This window comes from Chiloscyllium plagiosum, chromosome 3 (assembly GCF_004010195.1).
Source record: "Chiloscyllium plagiosum isolate BGI_BamShark_2017 chromosome 3, ASM401019v2, whole genome shotgun sequence".
In the NCBI taxonomy this organism is placed as follows: Eukaryota; Metazoa; Chordata; class Chondrichthyes; order Orectolobiformes; family Hemiscylliidae; genus Chiloscyllium; species Chiloscyllium plagiosum.
In genome coordinates, this window is record NC_057712.1 from 20,310,452 (window position 1) to 20,334,673 (window position 24,222).

Here is a 24,222-nt window from a genome sequence, read left to right on the forward strand (position 1 = left end):
TGGCTCATGGAGCACCGATCAAGGAGGATGTCCTCAGAAGCTGTTACTTCTCATGTGGTAGCAAGCTTCTGGCCATAGGCAGTGTATAACCACTTAAGTGTTGAAATGGCTCACCAAGTAACGTCCTTACACATTATCTTATAGTGGGATGTCAGGCTCCCCTTCTGAGACCTTTTTTCTTGCCTTATTGCCAGTCAAACTGCCTCCCAGCCTGGGCTTAGAATGTTCAGTGCAGCAGGTCAGGCAGCATCTAGGGAACAGGAGAATCAACGTTTCGGGCATTAGCCCTTCTTCAGGAATGCCCGAAACGTCGATTCTCCTGTTCCCTCGATGCTGCCTGACCTGCTGCGCTTTTCCAGCAACACATTTCCATCTCTGATCTCCAGCATCTGCAGACCTCACTTTCTCCTTAGAATGTTCAGCTCAGTCTGTGCAGTGGCTGTGAAAATCAAATACTAACCAAATAAGTTGTGCTGGCAGTTTCACCTGAGTTTCCGTCTAGCAGTTCTTATTTTTCGATGGAAAAAGCCACTGGATTGAAATGAGTTCGGCAGTCCTGGAGTCCTGTTACAGACAAAAACATGAAAAATGCCAATTTGAACAAGTTGCTCAGTATTTGCTTTTACGTTAGCTGTTCACTTCAAGATCTTATTTCTTGTAGAGAAGATGGTTAGCTGCTAAAATCTCAGCAACTACTGAATTATGCCAAGTTACCTGTTCTCACTTCTATCTCAAAGAAGCAAAGACGAAGTTATTGAAGTATGCCTGGCAAACTGATATTTTAGAAATTTGCTTCAAAAATGCAAAATCAATGCAGGAATTCCTGGCCCACCTGTTATGACTGTTTTTGAGAGAATCTCTGGTAATGATTGTTCATAGAAGCTACACAGTGCAGGAAGAGCATCTCACCCAGACCCACTCCCCTATTCCTGTAACCCTCCATTTACCATGGCTAATCCACCTCTCCTACACATCCCTGCATACTACAATACAATTTAGCAAGTCCAATCTGCCTAATCTGCACATTTTTGTACTATGGGATAAAACTGGAGCACCCAAAGGAAACCCACACCAACATGGGAAGAAAATGCAAACGCCACACAGACAGTCACTCAAGTATGGAATTGAACTTAAGTCCCTGGTTCTGTGAGTCAGCAGTGCTCACCATTGTGCCAGAGTGTCACCCTAGTTCCTGATTGTCATTTTGTGACATAGTGTTGGTATTAGTACTGGGGAATGTCTCTGGTTTTAATTTCAGATTAGATTAACTGGGCAGCACAGTGACACATGGTTAGCACTGCTGCCTCACAACACCAGAGACCTGGGTTCCATTCTGGCCAAAGGCAACTGTCTGTGTGGAGTTTGCACATTCTCCCTGTGTCTGTGTGGGTTTCCTGCCACAGTCCAAAAATGTGCAGGTTAGGTGAATTGGCCATGCTAAATTGCCCGTAGTGTTAGGTGAAGGGGTAAATGTAGGGCATGAGTCTGGGTGGGTTGTTCTTTGGAGGGTCGGTGTGGACTTATTGTGCCGAAGGGCCTGTTTCCACACTGTAAGTAATCTAATCTAAACTGGAGCATGTGTCAATTATCAATGATTTAGTCAAAAATTATGTAGGAACCCTGCCTATAGATAATAGGTCATCTGAAAATTTGTTCCTCAGGCTTATTACTGGCCACATGTTTGATTAAAGATTATGAAATTTGTCCGGTTGAAGCTTTTCCCATTAGCTGATCTGACAAGAGATAGAGGATACACATTTTTTACTTTGGAAAAAAAGTGTGGAGTATAAGGGTGGATGGGTGAATCAAGGGTGAGGGATAAAGCACTGAACAGTTTTTTTTATGTAAATGAGTTGAAATCTCAGATGAGGTGAGAGAATGTAATGGAAAGAAAGGAGATGAAAGAAAGGAAAGAAAGAATGGAAAGAAAATTACTCAACTCCAGCTTTCTGCTTAAATCGCAAAAATCCAATCCAATGACCTCATGACTCAATCATCTAAGCTCATAAATACCAATAAACAAAATGGGCAACAATGCACTAATGTGCTTATTACAGGTGCAAAGCACACTTTGCAGATATTATACAGCACTTGTTGAATGTGGTAGAACATTAATAAGTACAGAAACCTTTACCAGATTTGAAAACATTTAATTATTTGGTTTTGTCCAAAATGAACAGGACAACTGAACCATTGAAACAGGGTTCAATGCACTTGCAAAAAAGTCAATATAGCAGAACTGAGTTTCTGTAGTGTTCCAAATAGGATAAACAGTAAAGTAAACTTACCTAGTGTTGAAGATAGATGTGAAATTCAGTGATTGCTGGGATATTGGCTGGTTCTTGCTGTTTGCTCCAAAATGAAAGACGTTATTAGCATTTGGATAGCCAAAATTATAATTTGGAACTAAGTTACCAGAAAAATGGTAACCATGTCCTGCAAATAAGAGAAACAATTCTCAAACTATGTTCCATAAAATGTCATTGTACCAGACATTTCTTTTGTCATCAGACTTTAAAAATACATGACTATATTGAACTGATTAATCAGCATCTTATGATTTCAGATCAAAAAACAAACCCATCTATGGTTAATGATATTATCATTAAGAAATAACTTGCATTTTTTAGAACACCTCTTGTGATCTTAGGGTGTCCTAATGACTTTTGCAGCCAATGAAACGTAGTCAACTTTGTAATGAAATGCCCATCAAGACCCCACAAACTGCAATGTGGCAATGATAAGATAATTTATATTAGATGTTGCTCGCCAGTTATCATTTAACTTTAATGTGTTTGATGAATCAAGAGCTGGAATTATTCCTCATGCACAATATAGAACCAATACTTCATGACATTTGTGTTTTTGTAGACAAGTACTGGCATTGAGAAGTCGCTAAAATTGGCATTGTCCTGCAATTACTAATTGCCTAGTGGAATCTACTTGTGTTTACCAGATTTTATTTGCTTTCATTCAATTAACATTTATGTTCAAATCAGCTTACAAATTTTTCATAACCTTCAAACAGAATTACTGATTTGATACAGTACAGAATGAGGCTAGTCATCTTACACTGGTTCTCTGATAGATTGATTCACTGAGTTTCACTCCTGGCCTTCTCGCATAGGTCTTCATATTCTTCCTTTACAGATAATAATCAAATTCTCTCTTAAATGTCTCAATTGAACCTGCTTCCACCATACTTTTGAACAGTGAATTTTGTGTCAACATCACAACCAGGTTCTGGGAGTTGAGAGAACTAGAGACCATATTAATGCAAATTGATTATTATTTAATAACTATTTACACTAGGTAGAGAGATACGCTAACATAGGACTTCAGTTGAAACTTTTTCCATCAAGGCCTAGTTCCATGTGATCTGAAACAGTTTAATATCTCTGATTATGTAGGCCAACTAGTAACATAGTTATTAACGCCTTGGGGCCACTAGCCACCACTAGTCCACTCTACCCATAAACTGCCTACATCACAAATGATTTACATTTCCATCCTACACCTACTATTCTGTCCCTCCAAGTCTCTTTCATGCAAGGTGAGAATCTCCAAAGTTGAAACTTTATTGCTGGAACAGCACAGCAGGTCAGGCAGGCAGACCTCACTTTCTCCTCGAGAATCTCCAAAGGCCTTCTCAGCTTGTTTAGATAAATATCTTTCATTGTTTTCACCTAGGAAGGCCAACATATTGGCAGATTGCAATGTCAGCCTCTTATAACAGCTCGTACTTGGGCTGTAATACTTAGAGTGACATGAAGGCAACATCATCAAAGACTGAACAAAAAAGGACTGATTCAAGGGACAAATCTTCAGGCCGTGCAACATTAGAACCTCAAAATGTCCCCAAAATAAATTCTCATTCTTTTTTCTCCTTTGTTGCTAGAGAAAGTTTAAAGCACTGGCTTGAAATAATGAAGCAGTTCCAGCTCCCATGTTGAACTTCACAGCTGTATTGTCCACTGCTATTGCAACAGCAACAGAGCTGCTCACATCTGCTTCAGGGATGAATCAGGGAGATGAAATGAAAAATGAAGTACATTCAGAAGATAATGTTGAAAATGTAACAATGAAATTTACCTACTGCTTCTAAAGTAAGACTGGTTCCACATTCCCTTTAGCTTGAGGCTGCTCTTCTACAACAATGATATCCTGGAAACTTCAGCAGAAAGTAGCACTTCACCAAAACAAATAATTGAGTAAATCTGAAGATTTGTGTAAACTACTTTTGGATACTTGCATCTGCATTGGCATTCATAGCAATCTCCTCAGTTCCGAGACAATCTACAGACTTGCTTCAACATTCAGAAAATTCAACAAGGTCATCAGGTATTTTTTTCTACAAGAGCTATGTTGGTAATAGGAAAGACTAATTTCAGTACATCTTCGGAGACTTCTCCTGCAGCCAATGTTTTCCACCTTTGTAACTCTCTTCATTTGCAATACAGCATTTACACTTCCTTCTACCGCAGTATGTTCATTTTCTTTTGTTACGCCATTTCTAATGAATCCCTTCTGGATGTAGGTTTGCTCACTGAGCTGGAAGGTTCATTTTCAGATGTTTCACCATTATATTAGGTAACATCTTTAGTCAGGCTTCGGTTGAAGCACTGGTGGTGTAGCCCGCTTTCTATTTATGTGATGTAATTTCCTATAGTAACATCATTTCCTATGAGGATGTCATGTCCGGTTCTTTTTTTCAGGGGGTGGTAAATGGGATCCAAGTCAATGTGTTTGTTGATAGAGTTCCGGTTGGAATGCCATGCTTCTAGGAATTCTTGTGAGTGTGTCTGTTTGGCTTGTCCTAAGATAGATGTGTTGTCCCAGTCAAAATGGCATCCTTCCTTATCTGTATGTAAGAATACTAGTGAGAGTGGGTCATGTCTTTAATGACTATAACACACTAAAACAGCAGCTAATGAAAGTCCCTATACAGACAACAAGCAAAACTAATGTCATTTACAAAATACCTTGCAAGAACTGTAACAAACACTATATTGGACCAACAGGCAGAAAACTAGCCACCAGGATACATGAACATCAACTAGCCACAAAAAGACATGACCCACTCTCACTAGTATGGATGAGGAAGGACACCACTTTGACTGGGACAACACATTTATCCTAGGACAAGCCAAATAGAGGCATGCACTAGAATTCCGAGAAGCATAGCATTCCTACTGGAACTCTATCAACAAACACATTGACTTGGATCCCATTTACCACCCCATGAGTAAAATAACAAGAAATGCCATCATCATAGAAAATGGTGTCACCACAACAAATGACATCACCAACCCAAGGAAACCTAAACACATAAATAAAAAGCGGGCTACACCACCAGTACTTCATCCGGAGGCTCACTGAAGATGTTACCTAGAATGCCGACAAAACGTCTGAAAATGAACCTTCCAGCTCAGCGAGCAAACCTACATCCAGAACCTCAACCTGAGCTACAAATCTTCTCAAAACTCACTAATGAATCCCTTTCAGCTGCTTGGTTGTGCTTTGTAATTCCTTACAGCTGAGATTTTAATTTTTCAATAACTTTTGGGTAGTTAGACCCGTCAAAATTTGTTTAATTTTAATATTCCTAAGTTCTATTTGATGCTCAGCGTTAAGCCATTCTGAGCTCCTTGGCTCCAGAATCCTCTGTTCCTTTCCTAAATGAAAACTTGAATTCTTCCATGGCTTGCTGATGAGATTCAATTGCAGAGACTCCAGTGACATTTCCACAGATTAATAAACTCTGAATTTTCAATAACAAAAAAGAAATTGCTGGAAAAGCTTAGCAGGTCTGGCAGCATTTGTGAAGAGAAATCAGAGTTAATGTTTCGGGTCAGGTGACCCTTCCTCAGAAGATTCCTCAGAACACCTCAAAACTTTCAGTGTTTAGTTTGCACTTGTCTCATTCTCCTTGGATATACTTTCACCGCAGCTGATTTCTAATTTCCATTTTTGCATTGAATTTATTAATTATTTATGTTCTTTGCTCATTGTTATGACTTTATCTTTCAAAAAATGATTACTGTCAAAAAGTGTGGTGCTGGAAAAGCACAGTCGGTCAGGCAGCATCCAAGGTGCTGGAGGATTGATGTTTCAAGATATGCTCTTCATCAGGAATGACCGTCCTGCTCCTTGGATGCTGCCTGACCAGCTGTGCTTTTCCAGCACCGCACTTTTTGACTCTGATCTCCACCATCACTTTCTCCTATGAATGATTTCTACCAATAGAGATGAGGTACTGCCGACATTTCTTGAACCTCTGGTGTTTAGATACCATGGCTCTGGTTGACTTCAGATAAGGGATAGGATTTATGCACATCTAGATAGGAATAATGTGATCAAGGATAGTCAGCATGGTTTTGTGAAGGGCAAGTCGTGCCTCACAAACCTTATTGAATCCTTTGAAAAGGTGACGAAGGAGGTTGATGAGGGCAAAGCTTCTTCCATGGCTTGCTGATGAGATTCAATTGCAGAGACTCCAGTGACATTTCCACAGATTAATAAACTCTGAATTTTCAATAACAAAAAAGAAATTGCTGGAAAAGCTTAGCAGGTCTGGCAGCATTTGTGAAGAGAAATCAGAGTTAATGTTTCGGGTCAGGTGACCCTTCCTCAGAAGATTCCTCAGAACACCTCAAAACTTTCAGTGTTTAGTTTGCACTTGTCTCATTCTCCTTGGATATACTTTCACCGCAGCTGATTTCTATATTTCCATTTTTGCATTGAATTTATTAATTATTTATGTTCTTTGCTCATTGTTATGACTTTATCTTTCAAAAAATGATTACTGTCAAAAAGTGTGGTGCTGGAAAAGCACAGTCGGTCAGGCAGCATCCAAGGTGCTGGAGGATTGATGTTTCAAGACAAGCTCTTCATCAGGAATGAAGAGCTTATGCTCAAAATGTCGACCGTCCTGCTCCTTGGATGCTGCCTGACCAGCTGTGCTTTTCCAGCACCGCACTTTTTGACTCTGATCTCCACCATCACTTTCTCCTATGAATGATTTCTACCAATAGAGATGGGGTACTGCCGACATTTCTTGAACCTCTGGTGTTTAGGTACTGCCGACATTTCTTGAACCTCTGGTGTTTAGATACCATGGCTCTGGTTGACTTCAGATAAAACCTCACTCATGTTCATTGGTGACTTAGCTACTTTTGGCTTCTCTTCAGGTCTTTTGATATCCTCTTTACTTTGTAATTCAGCTTCTTGCTACAATTCCTCCCATCACTCTGTCTGCAGCTACTGCCACATTAGCTGTCAGAGATTGTACAAGTTGTACCTATTTATTGAACGTAGCCTGCGACATTGCAGTTCCTCTAACCTCAGTTGAATTTCCTATAGTCTAGATAGAGCCTTTATTCCTCAGGGAAAATACCTGATGACATCTTCTATACTTTACTTCCTTTTGTAACAAAGATGACGCTCTCTAAAATGCATCATAAAGTGAGCCATACAATTTAAAGGAGTGGTATACTTTTTTTTCATATCAAACTCTCTCATCTTAGCTCTACATAGCAACAAAACGTATCACTTTACATTTTATGCTATTTTGCTACCACAGAGAGTCTTCATTTTCTGCAGCAATAACATAAAGCAAATATATTACTGCAAACTTTATGGATTTAATTAGTAGGCAGAGAAGTTTCATTCATCAGACAACTTTAGCCTGGTTCCTTCAATCATCCCCAATCAAGCAATGGAGTTTTTCCATGATGGACACAGGTCCTTTCAGGTAAATAGGCAATACAAAAGAGAAGAAGATCCTGTCCCGTTAAAGTCTCCCTGAGGCTGCAGGTACTGACAATACGATTCAGGGCTAGTATATGGCCATGATTCAGGAAGCCATTGTGAGTTTCATGAATGAATTTAAGCCTCTGTGATTTGTTGCAGAATTGAGCATCATTGCTGGTTGCAAAGAGGAAACCAAACATGTGGCAAGTGAAGTTCTTTTGGTTCTGGAATTCTCATGATTACTTTCCATACTCATTACTGAAAAGTTTAGTTTCATTAATTATAAGCTTGAGAAATGTGTGACAGGGGGACTCTTTATCATGACCCACTGAAGATCCTTCACTGGTTAATATCCATATGGAGATTCCTACAATTTAATGCACTATAAGATTGGCCTCATGAGCAACCTTATACATGGGGCCAAAGTCATTTGTTTACCTGACAAATGCGACGCTCAAATTGGATGCCCACAGCAATCTTGCAGGACAATGGCTTTTCTCAACAGGTCACTTTTTGTGATACTTCATGAAAAGCTGAAGGAACCTTTGGGCCCAAAATGTGTTCAGTCCAATTCAGAATACCCGGGCCAGGCAGGGTATCACAAATGTTTCAACAATAAGTGCAGCTAGTTGTTTCAGACTGACACTATGCAGCAACCAACCCGAGTGGCAGTCGCTATGAACAGGATGCTGCTGCTAAGCCTAGAAGATATTTTACATGTCACACTAATAGTAAATTAATTTCAGTGCTGGCGTGATGTCAGACATGTAGGCCACACATTCCAAAAACTAATAGATTATATCAAACAACGTATTCCTTCATTAGAGACAAAAAAAGAACTGTAGATGCTGGAATCCAAAATAGACAGACAGGAGGCTGGAAGAACACAGCAAACCAGGCAGCATCAAGAGGTGGAGATGTCAATGCTTCAGTTCTGAAGAAGGGGTATACCTGAAATGTTGAATTCTCCACTGCCTGATACTGACTGACTTACTGTGTTCTTTTAGTCTCCTGTCTGTCTACATAGCATATTCCTTCAGCTGTTTGCAAAAAGCAGGGAACTCAGGGCATGGTTAGGAACAACTCAGGGCATGGTTACAAACATTGGACTGGGATATCATAACAATTACAGAAATATGGCTCAGGGATGGACAGGACTGGCAGCTTTGTGTTCCAGGATATAAATGCTACAGGAAGGATAGAAAAGGAGGCAAGACAGGAGGGGGAGTTTTTGATAAAGGGTAGCATTACAGCTGTGCTGAGGGAATATATTCCCGGAAATACGTCCAGGGAAATTATTTGGGTGAAACTGAGAAATAAGAAAGGGATGATCACCTTATTGGGATTGTATTATTGACCCCCTAATAGTCAGAGGGAAATTGAGAAACAAATTTGTAAGGCGATCTCAGCTATCTGTAAGAATAATAGGATTTCTGGTAGGGGATTTTAACTTTCCAAACATTAGTGTTAAGGGTTTAGATGGAGAGGAATTTGCTAAGTGTGTATAAGAACATTTTCTGATTTAGTATGTGGATGTACCTACTAGAGAAGGTGCAAAACTTGACCTACTCTTGGGAAATAAGGCAGGGCAGGTGACTGAGGTGTCAGTGGGGGAGCACTTTGGGACCAACGACCATAATTCTATTCGTTTTGAAATAGTGATAGAAAAGGATAGACCAGATCTAAAAGTTGAAGTTCTAAATTGGAGAAAGGCCAATTTTGATGGTATTAGGCAAGAACTTTCAAAAGCTGATTGGGGGCAAATGTTCACAGGTAAAGGGACGGCTGGAAAATGGGAAACCTTCAGAAATGAGATAAGGAGAGTCCAGAAAAAGTATATTCCTTTGAGGGTGAAAGGAAAGGCTGGTAGGTATAGGGAATGCTGGATGACTAAAGAAATTGACAGTTTGATTAAGAAAAAGAAGGAAGCATATGTCAGGTATAGACAGGATAGATCGAGTGAATCCTTAGAAGAGTATAAAGGAAGTAGGAGTATACTTAAGAGCGAAATCAGGAGGGCAAAAAGGGGACATGAGTTAGCTTTGGCAAATAGAATTAAAGAGAATCCAAGGGGTTTTTACGAATACATTCAGGAAAGAAGGGCTACTAGGGAGAGAATAGGGTCCCTCAAAGATCAGCAAGGCAGCCTTTGTGTGGAGCCACAGGAGATGGGGGAGATACTAAACGAGTATTTGCATCAGTATTTACAGTGGAAAAGAACATGGAAGATATAGAGTGGAGAGAAATAGATAGTGACGTCTTGAAAAATGTCCATATAAAAGAGGAGGAAGAGCTCTTGAGATGCATAAAAGTGGATAAATCCCTAGGACCTGATCAAGTGTACCCTACAACTCTGTGGGAAGCCAGGGAAGTGATTGCTGGGTCTCTTACTGAGATATTTGTATCATTGATAGTTACAGGTGAGGTGCCAGAAGGTTGGCTAACGTCGTACCACTGTTTAAGAAATGTGGTAAGGACGAGCCAGGGAACTATAAACCAGTGAGAGTGATGTCAGTGGTGAGCAAGTTGTTGGAGAGAGTCCTGAGGGACAGGGTGTACATGGATTTGGAAAGGCAAGGACTGATTAGGGATAGTCAACATGGCTTTGTGTGTGGGAAATCATGTCTCACAAACGTGAATGAGGTTTTTTTGAAGAAGTAACAAAGAAGATTGATGAGTGCAGAGCTGTAGATGTAATCTATATGGACTTCAGTAAGGTGTTCGACAAGGTTCCCCATGGGAGAATGGTTAGCAATGTTAGATCTCATGGAATACAGGGAAAACTAGCCATTTGGCTACAGAACTGGCACAAAAGTAGAAGACAGAGGGTGGTGGTGGAGGGTTTTTCAGACTGGAGGCTTGTGACCAGTGGAGTGCCACAAGGATCGGTGCTGGCTCCACTACTTTTCATAATTTGGATAAATGATTTGGATGTGAGCATAACAGGTAATATTAGTAAGTTTGCAGATGACACCAAAATTGGAGGTGTAGTGGACAGCGAAGAAGGTTACCTTTGATTAAATGGGCCAATGGGTTGAGGAGTGGCAGGTGGAGTTTAATTTAGGTAAATGCGAGGTGCTGCATTTTGGGAAAGCTAATCCTAGCAGGACTTATACACTTAATAGGAAGGTCCCAGGAAGTGTTGCTGAACAAAGAGACCATAGAGTGCAGGTTCATAGTTCCTTGACAGGTAGAAAGGATAGTGAAGAAGGAATTTGATATGCTTTACTTTATTGGTCAGAATATTGAGTTGGGAGGTCATGTTGTGGCTGTACAGGACATTGGTTAGACCACTGTTAGAATATTGGGTGCAATTCTGGTCTTCTTCGTATTGGGAAGATGTTGTGAAACTTGAAAGGTTTCAGAAAATATTTACAAGGATGTTGCCAGGGTTGGAGGATTTGAGCGATAAGGAGAGGCTGATCAGGTTGGGGCTGTTTTCCCTGGAGCATCGGAGGCTGAGGGGTGACCTTATAGAGGTTTACGAAATTAGGAGGGGCATGGATAGGACAAATAGACAAAGTTTTTTCTCTGAGGTGGGGAAGTCCAGAACTGGAGGGCACAGGTTTATGGTGAGAGGGGAAGGATATAAAAGACACCTAAGAGGCAATGTTTTCACGCATAGGGTGGTACATGTATGGAATGAGCTATCAGAGGAAGTGGTGGAGGCTTGTACAATTGCAACATTTAAAAGGCATTTGGGCAGGTATATGAATAGGAAGGGTTTGGAGGGGCATGAGCCAGGTGCTGGCAGGTGGGACTAGATTGGGTTGGGATATCTGGTCGGCGTGGACGGGTTGGACCGAAGGGTCTGTTTCTGTGCTGTACATCTCTATGACTCTATGATTCTATGGCTGCACCCAACCAGCCTATTTCTACAAAGCTCACAATACAATGTCCAACATTATATAAAATTCTTTTACAGGACAATGGGGAGGCAATGGCCTTATGGTCTTATTTCTGGATTGCTGCTCCAGGAATTACTCTGTGAACCTGGTTCAAATCTTGCCTTAGCAGTTGGTGAAATTTGAATTTACAGAAGTCTGGAATTAAAAGTTTAATGAAAACCATAACTCCATTGTAGATTGTGGTAAAAACCCACTTGGTTCCTTCAGGGAAGGAAAATGCTGTGCTTACCTGGTCTGGCCTACATTTGACTCGAGACCCGTAGCACTGTGGCTGATTCTTAACTGCCTCTGGGCAATTAGGGATGGACAATAGGGCTGGCCTGGCCAGCACCAGCCTCATCCTATGAATGAATTAAAAAAAAGATGGATAATCCTGAAGGTGTGGGGAATTATGCTGACAACCAGTTGGTCTCATTTGCATATTTGCATGTACTGGAAACCATGCGAATTAATATATGGGGCAATGTTCTTTGAAAGATGAAAGAACATGTGCATGCATTGTATCTGCTTCAACTCAACACTAAATGACAATTGTTTGCTGTCCATGTCTGAGTTCATCAGAGTCAACCTGCCTGGTTTAAGATTTAGCAAGGCTTGGCTGTTAACTTTAACTCATCATTAATTAGTGCATGCTGCATGGCAACACCTCTACAATCAGAGTCTCATTTGCTTACAAGTTAGTACTCTCATGCAGTATAAATGATGGTTTCTCCCTTGAATTGGTATTATTGAAAATTGTCCTGCTGAGACAAGAATCTTCAATAAACTGCGTCGTTTTGTTTCAATACAAATGACTAATAAAAAGCCTATAAACTTGAATATTATTTCAGTGTGTTTGTTTTTTTTCTGATCTTGCACCAATGTTAAGACTCCATTAAAAAAGTTCTATTCCAAGGTACTTTCTGGAAAGCTATTTGTCACAAAGTTATTAAAACCGCACTGAGCATACCAGTGAAAGGGTGTGATGAAAGACTCTCGTTGGTCACGGCTTTAGTGTTAATCGCGCCCCTGCATCCAAAGACAGAAGGGAAGTTGACGGAGGATGCAAACGTTTCAGGATTGATATTGTTGCTGCCTATTTTGTTTGAGCAGCCAAAGAACCGGAATGGAAGCGGTTTGCCGGAGACTGCTGTTGTCGTCATGTCTGACCTGGTTGATGAAGGGACATTGTAGTGGGTACACTTGGGTAGTGTTAAAGAGCCACTTGTTGTGTAGATTGGAGATGGGCCAAAAGCATGTGGGAAAGATACAGTGGCCGAAGACAGTTGGATTCTGCAGGCTTTTTTCGCTACAGGTTCATCTGCATATAGATGGGAAAATACTTATTATTTCAGTAAATTTGTCAATTAGCGAGAGACTGAAAATAATTACTTTCAGAGTCTAAGTTCATTAACAGCTTCACAAGACTTGTCAAAAATAACAAACTAAAAAATATAGTAAGTTAATAGACTCACCAAATTTAAGGGCATTTAAATGGTCTTTGGATATACGTATGGACAAAAATGGAATAGTGTAGGTTAAATGGGCCTCAGATTGGTTTCACAGGTCGGTGCAACATCGAGGACCGAAGGGCCTGTACTGCGCTATAATGTTTTTTATATTTTGTAAAGTTTGAAATAGACTGTAATTGCTTCACAACATCACCTCAGTTATAGAGTTATACAGTCATACAGCAGGGAAACAGACCTTTTGGTCCGTCCAGTCCATGCCGACCATAATTCTAAACTAAGCTAGTCTCAACTGCCTGCACTTAGCCCATATTCCTTCAAACATTTCTTATTCATGTACTTATCTTGATGTCTTCTAAACATTGTATCTGTAAACACAATCCACCACTTCCTCTGGAAGTTCATTACACACAAGAGTCACTGTCTGTCTAAAAGAACTGCCCCCATGCCTTTATTAAATCTTCTCCTTTAACCTCAAAACTATACTTTGTGGTCTTGAAATACCCCATCCAAGGGAAAACCTACCAGCTAAGTGAGCAAACTTACAACTTGACCCTGTACAATCTCAACGTGACATTTCAACTCCTATACTCAAAGGTCTGAGCAATGAAGGCAAGCATGCGAAACTCCTTCTTAACTAAATTTACTTCTTAACTTTCCTTCTTAACTCCTTCCTATCTAAATTTGATGCAAACTTCAAAGAATTATATACCCGAACCCCTAGGTCTGTCTGTTGGGCAACACTCCCCATGGTCACATTTAATTGTATAAGTCCTGCCCTTGTTTGTTTTACCAAAATGCAATACCTCACATTTATCCAAATTAAACTCAATATGCCACTCTTTAGTTTATTGATCAAGATTTCTTTGAAATCTTAGATAAACTTCTTCACTGTCCTGTCCACCATACTATCAGCCTTGGCATTTTCGCAAACGTACCAACCATGCCTTCTATATTCTCATCTAAATCATTTTCATTCCTATTATTTTTCTTCTGATAATACTGACACTGCACTACATTTTAGAACAACTGGTCTCCAATTATTTCTCAACTGATCATTTTTCATTTATAAGGCAGGGTAGGGTGGTGAGTGCCATCAGTATATTACACTTGGCAAGACACTTCAGTCAAAGGACGGAAGGCCCAACATTTCTATGTGGATTCGGAATTAATATAGTAGCAGAGGAAACCCATTCATCAATTTATTTGCAGCAGCACAGTCAACAAATCTGAATATAAAGGAGCATCACTGTTCCACAAGAAATCTATAACCAAAAATAATGAACGGAAACTCAGACTTAGATCTTTGCTCCCAATAGTTGGAACATTTTCCAACTCCAACCTCGTTAATTGGGATTTCCATTCTGTGGCATTGGGATTCCCTGTGACGAGGATCAGGAAGCCCTGGAACAGTTACGGAGGCTGTCAGATGTGGAAACAGTCTGTGTGGTAGGTTTGCCTTGGAGCACTGACATTATGTGGTAGTTTGTGTTAAAAAAAGAATAAAACATATGACAGCCCTCAAACCCTCATCCATCACATTCACACTCCCCTCACCCCTTCCATGCCAACCTCTCATGCCTCTCCACATACCTCCACAACTCTTCAAACTTTCCATGCCATTCAATGCTCCTCCAGCCACTTCCCAAGGCCAATTATAGTCCCCGTGCCAAACAAATGACTGGCCTGTTGACAGTTTCAATGAGCTTTGTAGTTAATTAATTTATACACTTTTTTCTCATGGATATTTTCAATAAACCCCAAAGGCGCCTTATCCCTAATAAAGACCACTTTGCCTTTCCAAGGGAGTCCCAGGGACACATCCACAGGGATCACTCTGCCTCTCTAAAAAGATATCCCAACTCACAAATAAACCCCCAAAATGCAGAGCTACTTTTATCAGTCCCACCAAGTCTGTGCAATCGTGTATTTCATAAACATGTAAAACCAAAATTAGACATGAACGGAGGCTGTGTTTGATTTCTATGGAAAAATATGTGCATGAAACACAACCTGACTGCATTCCAGCTCATCTCCCCACTTTGAAATGCTAGGAGTCATGTTTGGGAAAGGCACGGCATTTAATTTCTGGACTCATCCGTCATACTTGTAATGACAGAGAGAATCTCCAACCTTACAAAAATTCAGATCCTAATTCCTGAATCTCTTCTCACCATAAACCCTCGTTGCTGGTGGTTTAAATGGATGCTGCAGCAGGAGCTGAATAGATGAATGTCACTGCTAGTAAAAATTGTCAGCAGGTCATCACTAACTGCCAATGTAGCTTTCTCCTCTTTAATTTCTCCAGTAGGTCAACTATAGCAGTTAAACAGGAATTCCTGATTGACTGTTAAATATCTCAGACAAACAACAAAACCAAATAATCATTACCATTAATAGATATCAGGCTGAACTATGAAATATAAGCTAACACACCTGGATCTTGGTCATTATCTTCCTTGTTGACATCCTGTCGTGTTGATTTTGCTGGATGTGATATAGCATGAAACAGTTTTTCATCAGGCTCAGTATTTCCAATGGACACAGATGACAATAAAGCAATTGTGCTTTTTTCAGTGGGTTGGTGAACAGTTGCACATTCTGTGCCAGTTGGAAGAAATTCCATTGTCATTCTCTCTTCAGTAGTAGTGGATGTGGTGCCAGCTGAAGAATATCTTTCTGGAGCAGAGCAAATTATGCCAGGCATGTGAGAAGGAGTGGGGGTAGTCAAGGATGTAGACATCTCTGTTACTCTGGTAATCGGAGGGGTTGCTACTACACTGGATTCCACCTTGGTGCTTCTTCTGTAGGTGTTCATTTCTGTAAACAAGTTGAGGATTCAGTATTCTTTCTCAGGTATGATTTTTACATACTCAAGGCTTTCCCTGCCATACCATTCTAACCATGTTCAAATTTTTGGTTCCTTATGCAAAAGTCTGACGCTCGATAAGATTTGTCCAGAGCTAAGAAATGAATTTAATAATCTCATCTGGTTGAATTTCCTAAATTAATCCCTATCCATGATCTTGCCATCACTTTCTTTACTCAAATATTCCAATTCAGTGTCTCCATTCTCCTTCCCCTGCTGTCCATTCCCTTCCACAGATTTGCTCTTTCAGTCAATCTGACCTCTTAGACATAACAAAAATTTGCTTTGACAGATGCAGTTTCAGTATTTCCTGCCTCAGCAGTGATACTTTGATTTTAATGACTCCACTGGCAATTGCCTTTTCAGTGATCTCTTTCAGAGAGGAGATGTGCCTTATACAGGGGAATTATTAAAATTCACAAAATCAGTCTGACACTTTTGCCATGGGATCTATGAGCACTGTTCTTCTAAGTTATTGAATGTGAAACACTTTTTGGCACTGCAGAATAAATATAATGCAGTATCATTTAAATTTAGTTAAGGCACATTTTGCATTGTTATGTGCAATACAATAAGGAATGACATGTTGTAGAAATCTAGAGTGAATTGCCTCCCAGAGATCAACAGAGAGGATATTACTCACAAATCTTTATAATACACACTTCCTGATCTAACATTGTATATTAAAAAGGTTTCTTCACCTATAAAGTGTACATTTTACTGCACTTACTGCTGTGAGGACATGGCCTTACAGCATGGAAGAAGTAATTAACATTAAAGATCTAGATTATGTAACCTAAAATTTAGATAAGGACCTTCAATGAATGAAATGATCACAGCACACCTGCACTTGCCATAGTATTTAAGGTAACAGGCAAACATCCAAGTCAATAATTTACAAGACTCATATCCTCACACACCTTCCATGTCTGCAAACCTTACACTTACTGCTCACAGATTTCACATGCTGTCAATGATTCAACTTAGGCTGGAAGAACAAAGCCAGCCAGGTAGCATCAGAAAGTAGACAAGTCAACTTTTCAGGCTTAACTCTTTCTCAAGACTCAGTTTTGACAGGTAGATCAGCCAAAAGCATTGCAACTCAATTATCATATCACCTTGAAGAAGGGTTACTGAATTTGAAACATTAATTCTGTTTTGTCTCCACAGACCTGCTGAATTTCACAATGCCTACTGCCAGTATGACACTCATCTTTGTTCAGGATTGGCTGTGGGTGAGTGATGGTAGGAGTGTGTACCCAGGGTGAAGATATAGGGAAAGGGTGACAGAGGTTCAGGCAGCAAGAGCAGGGGTTGTCTTTCAGCAGGATCCTTCTCTCTTGAAGGGGAACCTGCTTCGGAGAAGGCAAGTGAACATATTTTGCTTTATAATGTTCCTGTGAAAGAGCTTGGGATGTTTTGTTAAACACAAGTTGATATGAAATACAAGTTGCCCATGTTGTTATTGCTACCTCCTATTTTCTGTATATACTGTAAGCAGCAAAAGTCCCAGCAATCAGATTTCTTTGGTACTTCACTAGTCAGTCCTTCCCTTGCTTTGTGTGATCCAATTAACTTTCAAGTTGGCATCAGAAGTTGCCTTGGTACTCCATGACTTGCTACCTTCTTGCCTGGCTGTTTAAGTGAGGTGCTATTTATATATATTACATGTAAAATTCATCAAGCTGATTAGTTCGCAATGTAAAATTAGAAAGGTGTGTAAATTGAAATATCTCCATTCAGGCCAGTATCCTGTCACCAAGTCACCCTTTATGGACACGTGCATAGTTCTTGACACTGGTTCAGCTCCCTCAGAGCCAGTCTCTGAGTGAACAGAAGCTCTGACACTCCTGTTCTTACCTGTCAGCCAGGGCTCCCTGATTGTACCGGATTAACAGCCCCAATCAGGAAACTCATATTATATGAGGCCCACCTGGCTGACCTCATTTCAATCACTACATACATTAACTCTGCAATCTTGGGAGAGCTACTTGGGAAGAGGACATTATTTGTAACAATGATTACCTTTTGACAGGTTTCCTTTGCAGCTCTGCAGTATTACTCCATACTTCAGTATGTCACAGCCCCTACATCTCACTGCTGGAGCCTTGTTTGATAATAAACATGTGTCACAAATCCATATCTCTGGTGAAGTGGGAAGGTTTGTCTCATCATGTTTATCAGATTCTTTGGGCAGACTGGAATCAGGTGTTTTGAGGAGTTTTTCACTGAAGTGCATTTTTGAATTAACATTCATCCAGTTTGCAACGTGCTTATGCTTTTTGGTGCTCTGGGTTGTTGAGTTTCTTTGATTCACAAGGTTGTTGCTGGAATTCTGGAAACTTTGCGATGACTTGGATGCTAAAAAGAAAATAAATAATGATGGGTTAAACCATCTTCCACTCAAAGCAAGAAGGTCACAACATTTGTCAAAAATTACCCAACCCTCCAACCTTGCAACTTGGGTCAATGGAACTAGCAGATTATAGTTTCAGTATATTAAAGTACCAGGAGGTGAACCACATGAAACTGTCAAAAGATGCTGAGTAACATGCGAACTTTACAAACGTTGGCATCAGTACAAATTCAAAAATTCAACAAGGCTTTTCTCAACTTTTAAATGAGGTCAGGATTTGCAAGCAAAGAAGGACTTAGCTTTAAATTAAGCAAATGATATTTAGGGTAGGCAGGATAAATGAGGTAGGACCACATATTACAGCAGACTACAATCTGGGGTCCTCAAGCCACTCACTCACTCACTGACTCACTCAGTTACTAAGTCACTCACTCAGTTACTCACTCACTCAGTTACTCACTCACTCACTTACTCATTCACGCACTCACTCAGTTACTCCCTCACTCAGTTACTCACTCACTCACTCACTTACTCACTCAGTCACTCACTTACTCACTCAGTCACTCACTCATTCACTCACTCAGTTACTCACTCACTTACTCAGTCACTCAGTCACTCACTCACTCACTTACTCACTCAGTCACTCACTCACTCAGTCATTCATTCATTCACTCACTTACTCACTCACTCAGCTACTCACTCACTCACTCATTCACTCACTTACTCTCACTCAGTCACTCACTCAGTCACTTACTCACTCACTCAGTCACTCATTCACTCACTCAGTCACTCAGTCACTCACTCACTCGGACCTGCCTCACCTTGTTTGGAGTCAGACCAAATACCTCAGGAAATAACTAAAAATTGAGCAACAGGAATATATGTGCAAAACATGAATGATTCAAAAATAACTTCAGTTAAACAATTTACGATTGAAGATACTTACACAAAAAAACTACCAACAACATGAAATTATGAATAATTTGTAATTAAGCTGGATCAATAAAATGTATCAGACAAAGACAGAATGAAAAAACTGGTCTAAGTAGCTCTTTTTTTGAACAAATTAGGTCCATATACTGCATAGACTATGTATTTTTATCTCTTCCCTGCCTTTATAACACGAAACACAGTTAGTACGATGTCCATATAAAGTTGTTATCCTTTAACACCAGAATTGAAGACAAATTAATGAAGTTACTGTTTGAGGATCAAAGGGTCATCGATACATTTATAGAATTATAGCCATAGAGACAAATAGAACGTAAATAGACACTTGGGTCCAACCAGTCCATGCCGACCACAATCCCAAACTAAGCTAGTCACACCAGCCTGTGCTTAGCCCATACCTCTCCAAATATTTCTTAAATGTCTTTTAAATGTTGTAACCTGCATCCACCATTTCCTTTGGAAGTTCATTCCACACATGAACCACTCTCTGTGTAAAAATAAAATTGCTCCTCATGTCTTTTAAAAATCTTTCTCCTATCCTCTTAAAAAATTCCCCTTAGTCTTGAAATTCCCCACCCTAGGGAAATGACACCTGCCATTCACCTTATCTGTACATCTCATGATTTGATAAACCTCCTAATGTCACCCCTCAAACTCTAATGCTCCAGTGAAAAAGTCCCAGCCTATCCAGCCTCTCCTTATAACTCAAACCATCCAATCCCAGAAACAACTTGGTAAATTTCTTCTGAACCCTCTCCAGCTTAATAATACCATTCCTGTAACAGGGTGACCAGAACTGGACACAATACTTCAGAAGGTGCTTCATAGAATCATAGAATCCCTACAGTGTGGAAACACAGACCTTCCAAAGAGTAACCCACACAGACCCATTCCCCATCCCTATTACTCTACATTTACCCCGACCAATGCACCTAACCTACACATGGGCAATTTAGCATATCCAGTTCAACCTGCATATCTATGGATTGTGGGAGGAAACCGGAGCACCCGGAGGAAACCCACATAGACACGAGGAGAATGTGCAAACTTCACACAGTCACCAAAGGCTGGAATTGAATCTGGGTCCCTGGCACTGTGTGGCAGCACTGCTAACCACTGAGCCACCATGCCACACTCCAATGTCCTGTACAATCTCAACATCTGTTCTAACAAAGCTAATGAACACTTGCTTGAAATCACATATTGCAGTAATGTTAGATCACATTGAACTGAAGACTGAGTCTGCAGTTTTTCAGAAAATGTTCTCCCTCATCATTTCTTGTATGTAGCTACATTTAGTAAAGCTTGCTAACATTCACTACAAAAGTTTGGATCTTATCTCACTACAATGTTTCAAAGCCCCACTGATCTTGCTGGACAGCCTACACTTTAAGAGTAAATTGGCTTCTCATAAATTCATAAGGACAGAGTTAAAATACATTAAAGACAGCAAGTCAAAAACAAAATCATCAATAGTCTAGGAAGATATAAGCAAATGAATATTCTAGATTTATCTGCAAGTTCCCCTCCATGCTGCACTCCATACCGACTTTGGACTATATTCCTGTTTCTTGGCTGTCTATAGATCAAAATCCAGGAACTCCCTTTTTAATGGCATCATGAAAGTGCAATATCTGAAGCAGCTCAAGGTGTTGGTCCGTCACTTCCTTCTCAATGGCAATGAATTCTGGCTGAACCAGGATGACCCACTCTCCATGAAATAAAATCCAAGTGATTGCTTAGCCAATCCACCTACTTCAATCAAGTTTTAGAAATGACGTGCAGCTGTCAACACTGACTTTGATGAAGTTTAGTAAACTGTACCTTCTGGGCAAGATGTTGGCATTCCAAAGGCATGTTCAGATTTGCCATTACTGGTGTCCTTCTATTAAAGGAGGAGGAAAAGAAGAAAATAACTGGCTATTTTAGCAATCAAGTTACACTCTTAACATTGTTGTGAAAGCTCTCAATTAAGCTCATCACATTTGATTAATATTTTGTGATGTTGAACATTTAATCCAAAACCAATAAGATTTGTGTTGAAAGCCTTTTTAAAATATTAATGTACTTTTCTTGCTTTCACATATAGAAGGACTGTTGCCTGGTTTGTATTTAAACATGCGTCCCAAAGTAATTTTCAGCTAGGATTATGCTTATATTATCAGGGTGGGTTTACTTTTGCAATACTGTGAGATAGGGAGCAAATGGGTTTGGTCTCGTACCAATGAAAGAATATTCATATATGTCCAAGTTATATGTCCAAATGAGTTAATATTCAGCTCCTCCCAATTTTATAATATCAGATAGTCTTTGGGTGGAGATAGTTGAGTTCTGCACAAGTGCCTGAGGAGTGCTGGTGTACTCTGTACAGCTTCCAAGAACCCTTATCAATTCTACCTAGCTAGTTAATGTAAACCCCACTTATTGTTATCATGCAATAAAAATAACTTGTTATGTAAGACAAGTATCTCTTCAGTTTAGACTTACCCATGGTTTATCCTCTTACACTGATAATTAGACAGGCCCTAGCCTCAGCATTGAGAAAGCTGGATTAATGATAGTGAACAAAGCAGAATGTCACAGGCTGACAGCAGTGTCTGAAAATACTTGGCAGGATTTTGTGTGACTTTCAGAGAACCATATCAATGCATCTGCTGCTCTTGTCCCTTCAGGTGGCACAGGTGTGCCAAAGAAACCTTGGTGACCTGTCGCAATGCATTTGTTGTCATTACACATTGCAACCAGTGGTGGATGGAGTGTTTAAGGGGGTGGAGGGATGCTGATCAAGCACACTGCTTTGTCATTGATGGTGTCAATCATCATGAGTGTTGTTGGAGTTACATATACCCAGTGAAGGATATTCCATTGTCCTCATTCTCAATAGAGAAGCTTTGGGGAGCCATGTGCTGAGTTGCTGAGTATTGAGCCTCCAACCTGATTTAATAATCAGAGGACTTATGTGGCTGGTCCAATGAAAGGGTTCAATTTATTCGCAAGTAAAGTAGAACTGTAGCAGTTCTGGGTTTCTTGGACTTCAGTACTTTATGGAAACTGCCACTCTGATGTCAAATTATGACATGTCAATTATGACATGTTTTGAGTTACGTCAAATCATCACATTCATGGATTCTAAAGCATTTGCTCCATCGAAAGCAAAGTCTTTCCATCAGCAACAAAGTACAAGTCAGGAATTTGATGGAATACCCTCCATTGCCTCTACAAATGCAGCTCAAAACTTTCCAAGACAAGGCACTTACTTGATGACTCCCTAGTCCACCAGAATAAACATTCACTTCCTCCACCATTGGTGTACAGTATTATCTGTAAGATTCATTGCAGCAACTTGCCAAGGATGCTTTGCCAGCAAATTCCTTGTGATCTGAATTTACTGCAGTTCTCTCATTGCCACTGGATCAAATTCCTTTCTCACTAATAATAAGCTGAGTATACCTAAATGGTAAGAACTGCAGATATTCAAGTAGGTAGCTCACTACCACATTCTCAAATACAATTTGCAATAAGATTCCATGTCCTATGAATTAGTGAAATGCAAAATTAATAAAACAAAACTTGAGTTCCCTGGATATTAAGGAATAGAACCAAATAGAAATTTGCATTTTTTTCTTTAAAAAATATTCATATTTTTAAATTTTCTCCTTTCATTCTCCTCTCATAAAAACATTGTCTTCCTAATTGCGGCGATGAGTTGCCAGTACTTTGCTCAATTAAGTTATTCAAGAGTAAACACCAGCTAGCTACAGAACTGCAGAGGGCAGTTCAGCGCTGCTTGCTTCAGTTCCTACCTGACATCTCTCAGTATTCATACCCTGTGTGCTGGCTGCCCCATGATAAGTAGTGGGAATTTTGACTCATAACCCTGACGTGGCTAATTGTTGTAGATTTACCTTTACCGCAGACTTACTGAGATTAGCTAACATAGCACAGACTGCTGACAAGAGCCCTTTCCATTAACCTTTCCTGTTTAGAAACCGACAACTTGCTTTAAATCTCTGAGCAGCAAGTCAGATACTCGTGTGTACTTCAATACATAAGGATGAACTGATTTTTCTAAGCAAAACATATGTTTTGCTAAAATTAATTGTCTGCTTGAACACTGATTTGCAGGAAATAAAGTAAAAGTAAAGGCTTGTCACCTCATTACAGGTAACGTATAGAGTCATAGAGATGTACAGCAGGGAAACCGATCCTTCGGTCCAACCCGTCCATGCCAACCAGATATCCCAACCCAATCTAGTCCCGCCTGCCAGCGCCTGGCCCATATCCCTCCAAACCCTTCCTATTCATATACCTGTCCAAATGCCTCTTAAATGTTGCAATTGTACCAGCCTCCACCACATCCTCTGGCAGCTCATTCCATACACCTACCACTCTCTGCATGAAAAAGTTGCCCCTTAGGTCTCTTTTATATCTTTCCCCTCTCACCCTAAACCTATGCCCTTTAGTTCTGGACTCCACACTGTACCCATCTCAGATCGATCTCTTTCCTCGCTATCTCCCTGGGTCACACCCCACACCTTACTAGTTTAAATCCTCCCAAGCAGTTAGAGCAAATTTCCCTGCAAGTATATTAGTCCCCTTCCAATTTAGGTGCAACTTGGTCAGTTGTTAATTCAGCTGTGATTCTCTAGTATTACCTGCATGTAATATAGGACTTCATCATCTTCTACACCCCATGCAGAGAAGTGACCAGTGCTCATCCGATTTGGTACAGGACTGCTCTTTACCGTGTACATACAGCCTGTACTGAGGCTGTGTACTGATGATACTTTTGGAGAAGAAGTTGAAAGATTTCTTTTTCTGAAAAATATTTCCAGTACCATTCAAAATTATATACGGTAATTATCATAGTGTAAGACAAGGCTTTTGAAATGTTCCCAATACATTCACTCATAGAAATCTACAATCTGTTAGTATTTG

General features: G+C 40.1%; 1 protein-coding gene across 1 annotated transcript; it reads right to left on the minus strand.

Moving 5' to 3' along the window:
- Window positions 1-479: 479 nt before the first annotated feature.
- Window positions 480-22,623, minus strand: LOC122548620. The gene is made up of 7 exons (XM_043687451.1): window positions 22,542-22,623; window positions 21,109-21,169; window positions 18,003-18,338; window positions 15,545-15,928; window positions 12,610-12,960; window positions 2,289-2,436; window positions 480-564 (listed from the first exon to the last, which is right to left on the minus strand). The coding sequence occupies exons 1-7, from the start codon at window positions 22,587-22,589 to the stop codon at window positions 483-485; spliced, it is 1,410 nt and encodes a 469-aa protein (XP_043543386.1). The 5' UTR covers window positions 22,590-22,623; the 3' UTR covers window positions 480-482.
- Between the last annotated feature and the right edge of the window lie 1,599 nt (window positions 22,624-24,222).